This window comes from Macaca mulatta, chromosome 19 (assembly GCF_049350105.2).
Source record: "Macaca mulatta isolate MMU2019108-1 chromosome 19, T2T-MMU8v2.0, whole genome shotgun sequence".
NCBI classification, from domain to species: Eukaryota; Metazoa; Chordata; class Mammalia; order Primates; family Cercopithecidae; genus Macaca; species Macaca mulatta.
Window position 1 is genome coordinate 23,233,374 of NC_133424.1, and position 19,330 is coordinate 23,252,703.

Consider the following 19,330-nt stretch of genomic DNA (forward strand, 5'->3'; position numbering starts at 1 on the left):
CAAATTCAAAAAGATATAAGATAAGGCATACTAGAAAGAAGCTTTTGAAATGTAAGGAATATGTCAGATCATTTTGCATGCGTTCACACCTATGTCGACATAAAAGAATTTATACCAGAGAAAATTCCTACAAATGTGAAGAAGATGGCAAAGCCTTTAACTGCTCCTCAACCCTTGCTTATTATAAGAGAATTCATACTGGAGAGAAACCTTACAAATGTGAAGAATGTGGCAAAGCCTTTAGTAAGGCCTCTACCCTTACCAAGCATAAGGTAATTCATGCTGGAGAGAAACCCTACAAATGTGAACAATGTGGCAAAGCTTTCAACTGGTCCTCAGATCTTGTGACACATAAGAGAATTCATACTGGAGAGAAACCCTACAAATGTGAAGAATGTGGTAAAGCTTTCAACCGGTCCTCAAGTCTTACGGTACATAAGAGAATTCATACTGGAGAGAAACCCTACAAATGTGAAGAATGTGGCAAAGCCTATGGTAACTTCTCAACCCTTACTAAACATAAGGTAATTCATACTGGAGAGAAACCCTACAAATGTGAAGAATGTGGAAAAGCCTTCAGCTGGCCCTCAAGCCTTATTGAACATAAGAGAAGTCATGCTGGAGAGAAACCCTACAAATGTGAAGAATGTGGCAAAGGTTTCAACCGGTCCTCAAAACTTAGTGAACATAAGAGAATTCATACTGGAGAGAAACCCTACAAATGTGAAGAATGTGGCAAAGCTTTCTACGGGTCCTCAAAACTTACGGAACATAAGAGAATTCATACTGGAGAGAAACCCTACAAATGTGAAGAATGTGGCAAAGCCTATGGTAACTTCTCAAACCTTACTAAACATAAGGCAATTCATACTGGAGAGAAACCCTACAAATGTGAAGAATGTAGAAAAGCCTTCAGCTGTCCCTCAAGCCTTATTGAACATAAGAGAATTCATGCTGGAGAGAAACCCTACAAATGTGAAGAATGTGGCAAAGCTTTCAACCGGTCCGCAAACCTGACGGTACATAAGAGAATTCATACTGGAGAGAAACCCTACAAATGTGAAGAATGTGGAAAAGCCTTCAGCTGGCCCTCAAACCTTATTGAACATAAGAGAATTCATGCTGCAGAGAAACCCTACAAATGTGAAGAATGTGGCAAAGGTTTCAACCGGTCCTCAAGACTTAGTGAACATAAGAGAATTCATACTGGAGAGAAACCCTACAAATGTGCAGAATGTGGCAAAGCTTTCTACCGGTGCTCAAACCTTACGGAACATAAGAGAATTCATACTAGAGAGAAACCCTACAAATGTGAAGAATGTGGAAAAGCCTTCAGCTGTCCCTCAAGCCTTATTGAACATAAGAGAATTCATGCTGGAGAGAAACCCTACAAATGTGAAGAATGTGGCAAAGCCTTCATCTGGTCCTGAAGACTTAGTGAACATAAGAGAATTCATACTGGAGAGAAACCCTACAAATGTGAAGAATGTGGCACAGCCTATGTTAACTTCTCAGCCCTTACTAAACATAAGATAATTCATACTGGAGAGAAACCCTACAAATGTGAAGAATGTGGCAAAGCCTTTAGTAAGGCCTCAACCCTTACTGCACACAAGACAATTCATACTGGAGAGAAACCCTACAAATGTGAAGAATGTGGCAAAGCCCATGGTAATTTCTCAACCCTTACTAAACATAAGGTAATTCATACTGGAGAGAAACCCTACAAATGTGAAGAATGTGGAAAAGCCTTCAGCTGGCCCTCAAGCCTTAGTGAACACAAGAGAATTCATGCTGGAGAGAAACCCTACAAATGTGAAGAATGTGGCAAAGCCTTTAGCTGGGTCTCAGTCTTCAATAAACATAACAAAATTCATACTGGAAAGAAATTCTACAAATGTGAAGAATGTGGTAAAGAGTTCAACCAATCCTCACACCTTACTACTCATAAGAGAATTCATATGGGAGGAAAAACCCTACAAATGTGAAAAATGTGGCAAAGCTTTCAATTAGTTCTCAACCCTTACTGAACATAAGGGAATTTATAGAGAAGGGAAACCCTACAAATGTGAAGAACGTGGCAGATTTTTTAACTCTTCCTCAATCCTTACTAAACATAAGGTAATTCATACTGGAGGGAATTCCTACAGTTGTGTGGAATGTGGCAAAGCCTTTAACCAGTCCTTAAGGCTTACCACATATAAGACAACTCATACTGGACAGAAACCATACACATGTGAAGAATGTGGGAAAGCCTCTAACAGATCCTCAATTCTTAACAGACACAGGCTAATTCATACTAGAGAGAAACTACAAACCTGAAAGATGTGACAATGCTTTTGGCAACACCTGAAACTTTTCTGAGTATAAAAGAAATCATACTGGTGAGAAATCCTAGAAATGTGAAGAATGTGACAAAGCCTTTAAATGGCTGTCACACTTGATTGTAGGTAAGATAACTCATATTGGAGAAAACTAGTGTGAACAATGTGGCAAAACATTTAACCAATGCTCATGCCTTTTTGCAAAGGAAAGCATTTATACTAGCCTGGGCAACAGAGGGAAACTCTGTCTGGAAAAAAAAAATCATTAATATCTTCTCACATCTTAGTCAATATCAGAGAGTTCATACTAAATAAAAGCGTTAAAAGTGCAATTGGTGTCAATAGATCTTTCAGAAAATATAAGCCCTTAAATTACAGAAGAATATTTATTTTGAGGAAACACATTACAAATATAAAAAGGATTGTAGTACCTTTACTTGTATCACAGGTTTTATTGTACACATTTTGTACTACAGGAAAACCCTGAGGTAGTTGTTCCAACTTTGCTCAACATCAGGGAATTTATATTGAAGAATAACCCTGCAAATTTAATGAATTTGGAAAAACATTTTTCAAAAAACTACAGATTATAAAACACAAAAGTTTATACTAAAATATATTTTTGCAGATACAGTAAATATTTTAAAAATTTAATCCAAAATTAAGTAAAGAGAATCCACAGTAGAAATACCTGTCTCTCAAACTTCAGACATTACACTTACTCAGATTGCTGAGTATAGGAAAAAATTCAAAACTAAAGTTGGTGAAAAGAAAAATTATTTGTAAGTAACTTTAAAAGAAGTAGATCTTTGAAGAGTTATAATCTCATTTAAAGTATACTTTTGTCCTGAAACTGTAGATTTTTTTTTTTGCCAGACACAGTGGCTTACACCTGTAAGGCCAACACTTTGGGATGCTGAGGTGGGCAGATCACCTGAGTTGAAGACCAGCCTGGCCAACATGGTGAAATCCCATGTCTACTAAAAAGAAATACAAATATTAGCGAAGCATGGTAGTGCACACCTGTAGTCCCAGCTACTTGGGAGGCTGAGGCATGAGAATCACTTGAACCTGGGAGCCAGAGGTTGCAGTGAGCTGAGATGTTGCCACTGCATTGCAGCCTGGGTGACAGAGCGAGACTCTGTCTCAAAAGATAAAAAAAAAAAAAAAAAAAAAAAGCTTATTTGGAAACTGAATACTGATGGAATTCAACTCTTTAATTACTTTATGCTATTTCTTCGTTTCTGTTGTTTTCACATGTAAAAGCCTCTGATCAATTCTTTCTGCATCAAAGATTTGGGAGACTTTTATTAGGTGGTCATTATTTATTACCTTTCTTATGGATGACTGAGGACATTAAAATGTAAGATTCATGATGAAAATCTAAGTTGAAAAGCTATTTGTGGTTAACTTATAGAATTGAGTGATGTATGAGGTAGGCGTTCAGAGTAATATTCTTTTTTTTTTTTTTTTTTTTGAGAGGGAATCTCGTTCTGTTGGCCCAGGCTGGAGTGCAGTGGCATAATCTCGGCTCATTATAGGCTCCTCCTCCCAGGTTCAAGCTATGCTCCTGTCTCTCCCTCCCAAGTAGCTGAGATTACACGTGCCCATGACCACATCCAACTAATTTTTGTGTTTTAGTAAAGGAAGGTTTCACCATGTTGACCAGGCTGGTCTTGAACTTTTGACCTCAAGTGATCTGCCTGCTTTGGCTTCCCAAAGTGCTGTGATTATAGGTGTTAGCCACTGCACCCAGCCCTAAGTAATATTCTAATACATTATTATGAGAGAAAATCGTTCCTATAGTTTTTTTTTTTTTTTTTTTGAGACGGAGTCTCACTCTGTGGACCAGGCTGGAGTGCAGTGGCCGGATCTCAGCTCACTGCAAGCTCCGCCTCCCGGGTTTACGCCATTCTCCTGCCTCAGCCTCCCGAGTAGCTGAGACTACAGGCGCCCGCCACCTCGCCCGGCTAGTTTTTTGTATTTTTTAGTAGAGACGGAGTTTCACCGTGTTAGCCAGGATGGTCTCGATCTCCTGACCTCGTGATCCGCCCGTCTCGGCCTCCCAAAGTGCTGGGATTACAGGCTTGAGCCACCGCACCCGGCCATTACTTATAGTTAAAATTAAATCAAAATAATTAGTATGTCATTTTACTAATTGTACTTTTATGTGATAAAACTACAGTTTTAAAGTTTTAAATTGTGTGTTAATTTTTTAATTGAATATTGATGACATGTTAAACACTGTTATACATTCAGCAAAGTGTTATTATGCCACTAATTTTAACCTATTCCACCTTACTCAAGGGTGTATTTAAAAGATGGTAACAATACACTATTTGGTAACATAATAGACTAACATTTCTAGGATTCTTCTTTTTCAGTGGCTTTAAACTGCAAATAAGTGAAAGAATATGGTTCCTGTGGGTTAATTTTTTTTATATTTAAATTTATTTTTCTTAGTTTTTGTGTGTACATAATATGTGTATATATTTATGTCATATATGGTATATTTTGGTACAGTCATACAATGTATAATAATCACATTGTGATAAGGTACCTATAACCTCTGGCTTTTATGCTTTGTATTACAAACAATTCAATTCTACAGTCTTAGTTACTCTAAATTGTACAGTTAAATTGTTATTGACTACATGGTTGTTTTTATGGTATCATAAAAATTATATATAAACATAAATAAAATCAATATATTTCTGAGTCCTGAATAATTTTCGAAACTTTATTATGTATTTTTTGAACATGTGGCCTCTGCCTGAGAGCACATAATGGAGTTTTAGTTTTGACTTACATACAGTTAAACATACACATCTATTAGTCTAAAGATATAACTTAGGTTTAAGGAGCAAGGGTGTTTAAGTTTGTAACTGTTTTCAGAAGAAAAGGGCAATATTGAAACAAAGCAAAGCATTTTAACAAGATGTCTAATTTACTAGAAAACAAAAATCCTCAAAAATGCTAAAAGCAAATGTATACTCTGCTTTGTATTCAGTTTATTACACTATCTTATAGCTTATGATTTAGAATCTTTCCATGCAAATTTTCTGTTTTTACTTGCATGATACTCATTCTAGACCCATAATCTTTTTTTTTTTTTTTTTTCTGAGACCAAGTTTCCTTCTTGTTGCCCACGCTCGAGTGCGATAGCATGGTCTTGGCTCACTGCAACCTCCGCCTCCTGGGATCAAATGATTCTCCTGCCTCAGCCTCCCGAGTAACTTGGATTACAGGCATGTGCCACCACGCCTGGCTAATTTTTGCATTTTGCGTAGAGATGGGGTTTCACCATGTTGGCCAGGTTTGTCTCGAACTCCTGACCTCAGGTGATCCAGCCATCTCAGCCTCCCAAAGTGCTGGGATTACAGGTGTGAGCCACCATGCCCGGCCTAGACCCATAATCTTTTTGTTTCCTGTTTTTTTTTTTTTATAGTTTATGAAGTATTTATTATCTGAGCTCATTTGTAGTTATAAGAATAATTTTTATAAAATTTCATCATGCACACAAAATTATTTTTAGAAGTAATTCCACAATTTGTGTATTATTACATTTTATTTAGTTAAAACATTCCATTAGCTTCTAGAACCCTATATAAGCTTACTTTTCTTTAATTATTCCCTTAACTTTTTATAAGTGACATAAGTAAATTTTATTTATTGAGTCAATTTGTTTCAGTAAGTACTAGGGAAGCTTCATAAGTCATGTGGATGCTTTTATATATAAATGTAGTAAACAAACATGATGGTGTTCAGTGTATAACAGATGCTCCATAATTAGTCATAAATATTCCTGCTAAAGTTAGTTTGTAACTTCAAGTCAGAGATGGAAAATACCAATTGCAAAGAAATAACATTTATTCTTCATGTGAGAACATTTTTTCCAGGCTGCAAAGCTGAATCTTGCTGAATTTAAAGAGAAATGCTTCATTCATGTCCTAATTATCTAAGTTTTATCCTTTTATGTGCATTCAAACCATATATGCATCACAGACCTTCTTTTTCTGTGTTACGACTACAGTTTTCTCACTGTTGTTTTCCTGCCATGTGGTTTCACACGGTATGTTGTAGGTTTTAAGGAGGACATTGGTATTTTTTAATGCACTGAAAAATTGGTTTTGACTGGAAAGTTTGCTTATAAATATAACTTTAAGATTGGCTAATTAACATAAAAGACATACATTGTCTTCCGAAGAGAGGATTAAATCATCATGGTGTTTCTTTCTAAAAGAAAAATGTCAGGCTTTTATACAAAGTGTGGCAAATATGTAATTTGCTAGAACATACATATAAATATTAAATTTTTAAGAGAATTAATAGTGAGCAATTTTAAATTTAGTTATTTAGGATGTACTTACAGAACAACTTACATTTCCATGCAAAATCCTCTATTTAAAGTGCGAATGTTAAAGACTGCAAAACAATAAAATAACTGCTGTAAATTTGGAATAATACTTATTTTCTATATTGATACTACAATTTGGAGAAATTTATCACTCATTTTTTAAAGAAATGTTTTAGTGGTTGAAGTTTAGTCTACAGTTTATATTCTTAGTCACCTAACTGTAGTGATCTCCTAGATGATTTTCTCTGAAAACGTTTGGAGATAATGGCAGCTTTTGGATTAAAACATTTCCTGTTAGTTTGCATGCAAACCAGTTTACTGTGATCACACAGTGGCCAATCATGTGAGCATAAGCAAGCCTGCCCTTTTCGTGTCTTTCATACTATTACCATAAGCACCAATAACTTCAGGTGCCCCAAGCTTAAAATAAAAGTCCTAAAGTCTTTGACTTCTCCCATGTACTGTGCTGGGTTCAGAACATACTGTTAAACATCAAAGTTCCTGTGGTTATGACTGACAAATGAGAAAACAGCAAAGAGACAGACAGTATTTGAAACATTGTTATTCTTAACTTGACAAATAAAATGTGTATTTCATTAAACAACATTTTGAAGTATATATATACATTGTCAAATGCTTAGAACTAGGTAATTAATACTTTATCTTATATTGTTAACATTTTTATGGTTAGACAACATGAAATTTTAAACATTTTTCAAAAATACAAATACATTATGAACTATAGTCATCATGCTGTACAATAAGTCTCTTGAAATTATTTCTTTTATCCAAGTATAATTATGTATTATTTGACAGGCATCTTTCAATCCCCCCATTTCTTCTAAATACCTTGGCATTTGGTGGTCACCAGTTTACTCTACATCGATGAGATTAACTTTTTTAGAATCCATGTGTAAGTGAAATCATGAGACATTAATCTTTCTGTGCTTCCCTTATTTCAACTAATATAATGTCCTCCAGGGTAATCCATGTGATTGAAAATAATAGAATTTTTGTTGTTTAAAGATGAATATTATTCCATTGTGTATATCTACCACATTGCCTTTATTTACTCACTAGATGTTGAACTGTTGATTTTATATATTTTACACGTGAAGAGTGCTGCAAACAACCTAGAAGTGCAAATGTTTCTTCATTCTAATTTCATTTGTTTTGGATATACAGTGGTGCAATTGTTATATGGTAGTTTGATTTTTAAGTTTTTTAAGAAAACTATTTTGTTTTTCATAATGGCTGTCCTCACTTACATTCAAACAAATAGTGTGCAAGCATTTTCTTCTCTTCAGAATTCTACCAACACTTTTTCTTCTTAGAGTCCTTCTAACAGAAGTGAGTTGGTATCTCATAGTTCTTTTTTTTGCTTGCCTTTCCCTGATAATAATTGACGTTGAGCATGTTTTTAATATATCTGTTGGCCATATGTATGTCTTTTTCTGAAAAATATTTAAGCCTTTTTCTCATTTTTAATAGTTATTTGTTTTTTGTTGTATAGTCATTTGATTTTGTTATATAGTTTTGATATTAATCCCTTATCACATTTATTATTTGCAAACATTTTCTTCCATTTTTTGGTTTCCTCATCCTGTTGATTGTATTATATTCCGTGCAGCAGTTTTTAAATTTAAAATAATCTGATTCATCTATGTTTTCAATTTGCTCCTTGGGATTTGAAGTCAAATTTTAAAAGTCACTGCCCAACCAGTGTTACAGGGCTTTCAATCTATGTTGTTTATAGTAGTTTCAGAGTTTTAGATCTTATATTTAAGTATCTAATTTATTTTGTGTTTTTATTTTAAGTATCTAATTTATTTTGTGTTTTTATTTTATTTAAGTATCTAATTTATTTATATATGGTATTAGTTGAGGGTCTTATTATATTTTTGTATATGTGGATATAAAGTTTCTCAACACCATTTATTGAAGATGCTGCCTTTTCCCTAAGAAATTGCCACCATTATTTAAAAATCAGATGGCTGTAAATACATCAATATATTTCTGGTTTCCTTTTTCTTCTCTACTCGCTTGTGTGTTTTAATTCAGGTACCACACACTTTTTTTTTTTTTTTTTTTACTATAGCTTTTTAGTATATCTCAAAGTCAGATACCTTCACTTTTTCTATTGCTTGATTACTTTGGCTATTCAGGGCCTTTTGTGGTACCCTATAAATTTTAGATGTATTTTTAAAAATTTGTTAATTATGTCACTGGTATTTCGGTAGAGGTTGCATTATAGCCGTACATCATTTTGTATAATACAGATGTTTAACAATATTAGTAACGCCATTTTATGATTAATATTTTTCCAATTGTGTTTAATTTCTTTAATTTCATTTAATGATAGTTGTCAATGTATAGAAATTCTACTGACACTTGTATGTTGCTTTTGTATTCTGCAAGTTTAATACATTTATTAGTCCTACTAATTTTTAGTAATGTCTTAGGCTTTCATTTACTTAAAATTATATATAGAAATAAAAATTACACCGGAATAATTTAACATTTTTTCTAATCTCAGTGCTTTGATTTTTATTTTCTAATTTTTCTTTCTTGGATAGTTAGTACTATGTTTAATAAGACTGAAGAAAGTGGGCATTTTTGTCTGCTCTTAGAGTAAAAGCTTACAAGATTTCCCTGTTTAGTATGTTATTAGCTGTGCTTTTTGTGTGTATGTGTGTGTTATATGTGGCAATTATTGGCTTGAGGTTCATTTGTCCTATACCTCCTTTTTTCAGAAATTTATGAAGAAATGTCGAATTTTGTTAAACTCTTATTCGGCATTTATTTAAATGTTAGAGATGAGAAATCACATCTGATTATACATAGATTTAAAAATATCTTCAGAGACTTCTGTGAACATGCATGCAAAGTAGAAAATTTAGAGAAAATAGATAAACTCCTGGATATACAAAACTTCCCAATATTGACAGAAAATAACAGAAGTCTTTAACAGAGCAAAAATGTAAAATGTGTAATGACGTTGAATAAGTAATAATAAAACTACTAACCATAAAAAGCCCTGGATCATATGAAACCACAGCCATATTTTACTACATATACAAAGATAAGCTGGTCCTAATCCTACTGAGTATTCCAAAAAATCAAGGTGGCATTTCAACCTAATGGCATGAAATCAATGAATTATGTGAAACTAAAATCTAGTGAAAACATAACGAAGGAAACTACAGGTCAATATTCTGGGTGAACATTGGAACAATAATCCTCCATGAAATACTAGCAAACTGAATTCAAAAGCAAATCAAAGTTATTTTGCTACTATCATGTGAGCTTTATTCCATAAATACAAAGATGTTTCATCATATGCAAGTCAGTAAGTGTGATTCACCATGTAAAGATAATTAAAAGAAAAAATATTTAATTAACACAGTAGGGGCAGAGAAAGCATTCAAGAAAATCCAATATTGACTCAAAAATATTCTCAACACACTAGAGATTGATGAGACATACCTCAAAAGAATGAGAGTCATCTATGACAAATCCTTAGCAAACATACTAAAAAAGCAAAAAGTAGATGCATTCTCCATAAGAATAAAAATAAGATGAGAATATCCATCCTAAACAGTCCTACTGAACATAGTAATGGAGTCCTAGCCAGAAAAATAAAAGGAATCCAAATAGCAAAGGAAGTCAAATTATCTTTATTGATGATATATTTCTCTACCTAGAATACTTTAAGGATTTCACCAAAAGACTCCTAAGCCTAAAGACTTCAAAAAAATCTCAGAATACAAAATCAACACAAATACATAGAATTTTATACGCCAATAATAAACTGAGAACAACATTAAAAAAAGAGCTCTATTTACAATAGCCACACACAAAAAAATTACCTAGAAATACATTAAGTCAAGGGGGTAAAATATCTCTACAAAGAACTGCAATGCTGAAAGAAATGAGAGAGAATGCAAATAAATAGAAAAATACTGGATGCTCATGGATTCAAATAATATAGTTAAAATGGTCATTCTGCCTAAAGCAACCTACAGATTAAGTGCTGTTTTTATCAAGACTATCCATGACGCTTTTTTATAGAATTAGAAAAACTATTCTAAATATATATACAAAAGAATTAAAGAGTTCAAATAGCCAAGACAACTTCAGACTAAAAGAATAAATCTGGGCCAAGTGTGGTGGCTCACGCCTGTCATCTTAGTCCTTTGGGAGGCTGAAGAGGATGGATCACCTGAGGTCAGGAGTTTGAGACCAACCTGGCCAACAAGGTGAAACCATTGTCTACTAAATACAAAAAATCAACCAGGTTTATCACCGAAACAAGTGCTCTTCGTCATCATCAAAGTAAGAAGAGCATTGCCTGCTTTCTTGGAAGCAGCTGACCTGTTTTCTACTGATACAAAGTGGAGAAGGCATTGAAATAGTGAAAGAGGATGATATAAATTGAATACTTATATGAAATACAGTTTATAATAAAAAATAGCATTTGGTGTTGTACAACTGTAGATGAGACTATTAACATGAGGTCATATTCTTATTTCTATTGACAAATTACCTTCATTTACAATATTCTTGTTTCAGAAGTATTCTTTTTTCTGCTCTATATTTGCTAGCTTTTGGTAAAATCTTATCTGAACTCAATAGAAATAAAATAAATCCATTCTACCACAAGCATTTTATTATTGCTGCATATGCTTATTTTGCTTAAAATACGTTAGCTTTTGTTGAAAGATTTATAGTTTTGTTTCCGAGTGTTGTTTATTTCTGAGAAGTTGCTTTCATGATAGAAAACTGCTATTCTCAGCTCAAATCACCTTGACTAATAGCAAGTGAAAGTGATGTGTGGATGAGAAGAAAATGTGTCTTCTCTGCATCTCTTTTTTAATCAATTGGCTGAAGAAAGAGAAGGCAGATAGAAGGTGAACGAAAATATAATCCCTGAAAGACCATGAAAAAGTCCTCTTAATCAGAAAAAAAAAAAAAGGAAATGGTGATTTGAGCAGAATATATATTATTTTGCAAAGCCTCTGAAATTTCAGTATACAACCTTCATTGCTTTAATAAATATGTTATTCTTTCAGTTGTAATTCTTCAGGAAATAATTCAATTCCCTGGTGATTTAAAAAAAGAGAAGAATAACTTATTTGTTAAGGTAAGAGATGTAGCAAAGACTCATTACTTTTGACCAACATCTCCTCCACCTCCAGCTTCAGGCAATCATCATTCTACTCTTTGCTTTTATGAGTTTGAGTTTTTTTTCTTTTCCAATTTAAAACTTTTAGTTAAGAAGTAGACTTTAATGTCGAAAATACAAACTTGGGGAGGGCAGAAAGATCACACACAAGGCCGCCACTTCACACCTGGAGTGAGTTTGAATTTTTTAATACTCTACATAGAAATGAGATAATTTTTTATTATTTTGTGTGTGTGCTGGCTTATTTCACTTAACCTAATGTCTTCCAGGTTCATCAATGTTGTTGAAAATAAAAAGACTTTTTAAAAAAATTTTTCTTCTTTGAAATATATTTTTAAAATGACCAAATAGTCTAAGTGAATTAAGTATAGCTCCTAGCATAACTCACAGTTAATTTTAATTGACTGTCGTCTCTGTAGAAATATTTTTTATCAGCATTTTTTAACATACAACTAGAACTCAACTAACAGTCATTATGTGTCACAAAAATGAATCAGTTTAGAAGCTATGTTAATAATGAGACAATTGACTTCTGGTACCCAATTCAGAACAACTACAAAAGGAGTGGAGAACAGATTTCAACTGTGATGCACAATCTTATTCATTGGCTTGGTAGCTGAGTGCAGTGTTAAGGATTGTAAAGTCACTATTAAGTGGAAGTAGATCATCATAAAAGTCTTCATTCTCATCACCATCTCACTGAGTAAGGTTGCTTTCTTTTCTGCAATTGTGTTTAAAACTGTCCAAAGAGACTTTCCAAATGCTTGGTTTCTGTCTGGAAGTTTCAAATGAGGCTTTTGGGTGTGCATCTTTTTCTAGTTTTGCACAGCTACAGAGGCTTCAGGAAACTTCCCATCGTGGTGGAAGGCAAAGGGGAAGCAAAGACTTTCTGGTTGTGGCTGGAGAAAGAGCTACAATATGCTAACTGGTCTCACTCGGGATGTTCCTCACTTTCAGGATAGGTGGGGTGACCCAGCAATCATATGGACACTATCCTTTGCAGTGTCCCTCAAACTTTGGTTGCATCAGAATATCTGCAAGGCTTGCTAAGGCACAGACTGCTGAGCCCACCTCCAAGACTTCTTTCTTTTTAAGAAATGAATAGCATTCCCTTGTGTAAATATATCACTTTTTAAAATTCATTCACCTGTTGATGGACACTTAGGTTGATTTCATACCTTAGCTATTGTGAGTAATCCACTTTTTTTCTTATTTATTTATATATCTCTTTTTTTATTTCTAGAAACATTTTAATTTTATACTATATAAGTTTTTAAAAATTTTTTTGGATCAAGGCCATTACTTTGTTATTAACATAATTTGAGACAAAATAACAATAAAAATCAACATTGATTAGTGAAAACAATTTTGTAGCCCTTAGTAATCATTTTCTCTCCCAGCTGACGTAAAAGTTGAATCTTTGTGTCATTTCTCACAGTTGTAACAAAGTAGCTTCTGATTAAATTGGTCTGCATATAATTTTGTAAAATTTTACTTTTTTAATCTAAAAATTAAACTTCTCTATTACCAGAAAAGTTATTTTTAATAGGTATTATTTCACTCTATTATATTTACATATGTGTACGTGTGCCATGTTGGTGTGCTGCACCCATTAACTCATCATTTACATTAGGTATGTCTCCTAATGCTATCCCTCCCCCCTGTCCCCACCCCACGACAGGCCCTGGTGTGTGATGTTCCCCTTCCTGTGTCCAAGTGTTCTCATTGTTCAATTCCCATCTATGAGTGAGAACATGCAGTGTTTGGTTTTCTGTTCTTGTGATAGTTTGCTGAGAATGATGGTTTCCAACTGCATCCATGTCTTTACAAAGGAATGAACTCATTCTTTTTTATGGCTACATAGTATTCCATAGTGTATATGTGCCACATTTTCTTAATCCAGTCTGTCATTGATGGACATTTGTGTTGGTTCCAAGTCTTGCCATTGTGAATAGTGCTGCAATAAACATACGTGTGCATGTGTCTTTATAGCAGCATGATTTATAATCCTTTGTGTATATACCCGGTAATGGGATGGCTGGGTCAAATGGTATTTCTAGTTCTAGATCCTTGAGGAATCACCACACTGTCTTCCCCAATGGTTGAACTAGTTTACAGTCCCACCGACAGTGAAAAAGTGTTCCAATTTCTCCACATCCTCTCCAGCACCTGTTGTTTCCTGACTTTTTAATGATTGTCATTCTAACTGGTGTGAGATGGTATCTCTTTGTGATTTTGATTTCCTTTTCTCTGATGGCTAGGGATGATGAGCATTTTGTCATGTGTCTGTTGGCTGCATAAATGTCTTCTTTTGAGAAGTGTCTGCTCATATCCTTTGCCCACTTTTTGATGGGGTTGTTTGTTTTTTTCTTGTAAATTTGTTTGAATTCTTTGTAGGTTCTGGATATTATCCCTTTGTCAGATGAGTAGATTGCAAAATTTTTCTCCTATTCTGTAGGTTGCCTGTTCACTCTGATGGTAGTTGGGTTTTTTTTTTTGTTTGTTTTTTGTTTTTTTTTGCTGTGCAGAAGCTCTTTAATTAGATCCCATTTGTCAATTGTGGCTTTTGTTGCCATTGCTTTTGGTGTTTTAGACATGAAGTCCTTGCCCATGCCTATGTCCTGAATGGTATTACCTAGGTTTTCTTCTAGGCTTTTTATGGTTTTAGGTCTAACATTTAAGTCTCCAGGCCATCTTGAATTAATTTTTGTATAAGGCATAAGGAAGGGATCCAGTATCAGCTTTCTACTTATGGCTAGCCAGTTTTCCCAGCACCATTTATTAAATAGGGAATCCTTTCCCCATTTCTTGTTTTTGTCAGGTTTGTCAAAGATCAGATGGTTGTAGATGTGTGGTATTATTTCTGAGGGTTCTGTTCTGTTCCACTGTTCTATGTCTCTGTTTTGGTAGCAGCACCATGCTGTTTTGGTTCCAGTAGCCTTGTAGTATAGTTTGAAGTCAGGTATTGTGATACTTCCAGCTTTGTTCTTTTGGCTTAGGATTGTCTTGGCAATACGGGCTCTTTTTTGGTTCCATATGAACTTTAAAGTAGTTTTTTCCAATTCTGTGAAGAAAATCATTTGTAGCTTAATGGGGATGGCATTGAATCTATAAATTACCTTGGGCAGTATGGCCATTTTCATGATATTGATACATGAGCATGGAATATTCTTCCATTTGTTTGTGTCTTCTTTTATTTCATTGAGCAGTGGTTTGTAGTTGTCCTTGAAGAGGTCCTTCACATCCCTTGTAAATTGGATTCCTAGGTATTTTATTCTATTTGAAGCAATTGTGAATGGGAGTTCACTCATGACTTGGCTCTGTTTCTCTGATACTAGTCTGTAAGAAAGCTTGCAATTTTTGCACATTGATTTTGTATCCTGATACTCTGCTGAAGTTGCTTATCAGCTTAAGGAGATTTTGGGCTGAGACGATGGGGTTTTCTAAATATACAATCATGTCATCTGCAAACAGGGACAATTTGACTTCCTCTTTTCCTAACTGAATACTCCTTTTTTTTTTTCCTGGCTGATTGCCCTGGCCAGAACTTCCAACACTATGTTGAATAGGAGTGCTGAGAGGGCATCCCTGTCTTGTGCCAGTTTTCAAAGGGAATGCTTCCAGTTTTTGCCCATTGAGTATGATATTGGCTGTAGGTTTGTCATAAATAGCTCTTATTATTTTGAAATACGTTACATCAATGTCAAATTTATTGAGAGTTTTTAGCATGAAGGGCTGTTGAATTTTGTCAAAGGCCTTTTCTGCATCTATTGAGATAATCATGTGGTTTTTGTCTTTGGTTCTGTTTATATGCTGGATTACGTTTACTGATTTGCGTATATTGAACTAGCCTTACATTTCAGGGATGGATGAAGCCCACTTGATCATGGTGGATAAGACTTCTGATGTGCTGCTGGGTTCGGTTTGCCAGTATTTTATTGAGGATTTTTGTATCGATGTTCATCAGGGATATTGGTCTAAAATTCTCTTTTTTTATTGTGCCTCTGCCAGGCTTTGGTATCAGGATGATGTTGGCCTCATAAAATGAGTTAGGGAGGATTCCCTCTTTTTCTATTGATTGGAATAGTTTCAGAAGGAATGGTACCATTTTGTACCTCTGGTAGAATTTGGCTGTGAATCCGTCTGGTCCTGGACTTTTTTTGATTGGTAGGCTATTAATTACTGCCTCAATTTCAGAGCCTGTGATTGGTCTTTTCAGGGATTCAACTTCTTCCTGGTTTAGTCTTGGGAGAGTGTATGTGTCCAGGAATTTATCCATTTCTTCTAGGTTTTCTAGTTTGTTTGCTTAGGCGTGTTTATAGTATTGTCTGATGGTAGTTTGTATTTCCATGGGATTGGTGGTGATATCCCCTTTATCATTTTTTATTGCATCTATTTGATTCTTCTCTCTTTTCTTTCTTATTAGTCTGCTAGTGGTCTATCAATTTTGTTGATCTTTTCAAAAAACCAGCTCCTGGATTCATTGACTTTTTTTGAAGGATTTTTATGTCTCTATCTCCTTCAGTTCTGCTCTGATCTTAGTTATTTCTTGCCTTCTGCTAGCTTTGGAATGTGTTTGCTCTTGCTTCTCTAATTCTTTTAATTGTGGTGTTAGTGTGTCAATTTTAGATCTTTCCAGCTTTCTCTTATGGGAATTTGTGCTATAAATTTCCCTCTACACACTGCTTTAAATGTGTCCCAGAGATTCTGGTATGTTGTATCTTTGTTCTCATTGGTTTCAAAGAACATCTTTATTTCTGCCTTCATTTCGTTATGTACCCAGTAGTCATTCAGGAGCAGGTTGTTCAGTTTCCATGTAGTTGAGTGGTTTTTTTTGAATTTCTTAATCCTGAGTTCTAGTTTGATTGCACTGTGGTCTGAGAGACAGTTTGTTATAATTTCTGTTCTTGTACATTTGCTGAGGAGTGCTTTACTTCCAACTATGTGGTCAATTTTGGAATAAGGGTGATATGGTGCTGAGAAGAGTGTATATTCTGTTGATTTGGGGTGGAGAGTTCTGTAGATGTCTATTAGGTCCACTTGGTGCAGAGCTGAGTTCAATTCTTGGATATCCTTGTTAACTTTCTGTCTCATTGATCTGTCTAATGTTGACAGTGGGATGTTAAATTCTCCCATTATTATTGTGTGGGAGTCTAAGTCTCTTTGTAAGTCTCTAAGGACTTGCTTTATGAATCTGGGTGCTCCTGTATTGGGTGCATATATATTTAGGATAATTCGCTCTTCTTGTTGAATTGATCCCTTTACCATTATGTAATGGCCTTCTTTGTCTCTTTTGATCTTTGTTGGTTTAAAGTCTGTTTTATCAGAGACTAGGATTGCAACCCCTGCCTTTTTTTTGTTTTCCATTTGCTTGGTAGATCTTCCTCTATCCCTTTATTTTGAACCTATGTGTGTCTCTGCAGGTGACATGGGTTCCTGAGTACAGCAAACTGAGGGTCTTGACTCTTTATCTAATTTGCCAGTCTGTGTATTTTAATTGAAGCATTTATCCCATTTACATTTAATGTTAATATTGTTATGTGTTAACTTGATCCTGTCATTATGATATTAGCTGGTTATTTTGCTCATTAGGTGATGCAGTTTCTTCCTAGCATCAATGGTCTTTACATTTTGGCATGTTTTTGCAGTGGTTGGTACCTGTTGTTCTTTTCCATGTTTAGTGCTTCCTTCAGGATCTCTTGTAGGGCAGGCCTGGTGGTGACAAAATCTCTCAGCATTTGCTTGTCTGTAAAGGATTTTATTTCTCCTTCACTTATGAAACTTAGTTTGGCTGGTTATGAAATTCTGGGTTGAAAATTCTTTTCTTTAAGAATGTTGAATATTGGCCCCCACTCTCTTCTGGCTTGGAGAGTTTCTGCTGAGAGATCTGCTGTTAGTCTGATGGGCTTCCCTTTGTGGGTAACCTGACCTTTCTCTCTGGCTGCTCTTAACATTTTTTCCTTCATTTAGACTTTGGTGAATCTGACAATTATGTGTCTGGAGTTGCTCTTCTCGAGGAGTATCTTTGTGGTGTTCTCTGTATTTCCTGAATTTGAATGTTGGCCTGCTTTACTAGGTTGGGGAAGTTCTCGTGGATAATATCCTGCAGTGTTTTCCAACTTGGTTCCATTCTCCCCGTCACTTTCAGGTACACCAATCAGACGTAGATTTGGTCTTTTCACATAGTCTCATATTTCTTGGAGGCTTTGCTCATTTCCTTTTACTCTTTTTTCTCTACACTTCTCGTTTCATTTCATTCATTTGATCCTCAATCACCGATACCATTTCTTCCAGTCAATAGAATCGGTTACTGAAGCTTGTGCATTTGTCACATACTGAAGCTTGTGCATTTGTGACATGGCTTTCAGCTCTATCTGATCATTTAAGGAGTTCTCTACATTGGTTATTCTAGTTAGCCATTCATCAAATCTTTTTTCCAGGTTTTTAGCTTCTTTCAGATGGGTTGAAACTTCGTCCTGTAGCTCGGAGAAGTTTGATTGTCTGAAGCCTTCTTCTCTCAACTCGTCAAAGTCATTCTCCATCCAGCTTTGTTCTGTTGCTGGCGAGGAGCTGCATTCCTTTGGAGGGGGAGAAGCACTCATGATTTTCAGAATTTCCAGCTTTTCTGCTCTGTTTTTTCCCCATCTTTGTGGTTTTATCTACCTTTGGTCTTTGATGATGGTGATGTGCAGATGGGGTTTTGGTGTGGATGTCCTTTCTGTTTGTTAGTTTTCCTTCTAACATTCAGGACCCTCAGCTGCAGGTCTCTTGGAGTTTGCTGGAGCTCCACTCCAGACCCTGTTTGCCTGGGTATCAGCAGCGGAGACTGCAGAAGAGTGAATATTGCTGAGCAGTAAATGTTGCTGTCTGATTGTTCCTCTGGAAGCTTCATCTTAGGGGGTACCTGGCCATGTGAGGTGTCAGGTGTCTGTCTGCCTGTGGTGGGGGTTGTCTCCCAATTAGGCTACTTGGGGGTCAGGGACCCACTTGAGGAGGCAGTCTGTCTGTTCTCAGATCTCATACTCCATGCTGGGAGAACCACTACTCTCTTCAAAGCTGTCAGACAGGGACATTTAAATCTTCAGATGTTTCTGCTGCCTTTTGTTTGGCTATGACCTGTCCCCAGAGGTAGAGTCTACAGAGGCAGGCAGGCCTCCTTGAGATGCAGTGGGCTCCACCCAGTTCGAGCTCCCAGGCTGCTTTGTTTACCTACGCAAGCCTCAGCAATGGCGGGTACCCCTCCCCCAGCCTCGCTGCCACTTTGCAGTTAGATCTCAGACTGCTGTGCTAGCAATGAGGGAGGTTCTGTGGGCGTGGGACCCTCTGAACCAAGCACAGGATATAATCTCCTGGTGTGCCATTTGCTAAGACTCTTGGTAAAGTGTAGTATTAGGGTGGGAGTGACCTGATTTTCCAGGTGTTGTGTGTCACAGTTTCCTTTGGCCAGGAAGGAAATTCCCTTCC

The 19,330-nt window shown here is 35.6% G+C and overlaps 1 protein-coding gene and 1 pseudogene across 1 annotated transcript in view; both read left to right on the forward strand.

Moving 5' to 3' along the window:
• The window catches only part of LOC144337077 (zinc finger protein 728-like), a 57,860-nt gene extending 45,032 nt beyond the window's left edge, over positions 1 to 12,828 (forward strand). The window contains exon 6 of the mRNA XM_077979900.1: positions 12,686 to 12,828. Coding sequence (XP_077836026.1) covers positions 12,686 to 12,828 — 143 coding nt within the window. The remainder of the gene's footprint in view (positions 1 to 12,685) is intronic.
• LOC144336793 (uncharacterized) lies at positions 78 to 1,063 on the forward strand (annotated as a pseudogene).
• Positions 12,829 to 19,330: the final 6,502 nt, after the last annotated feature.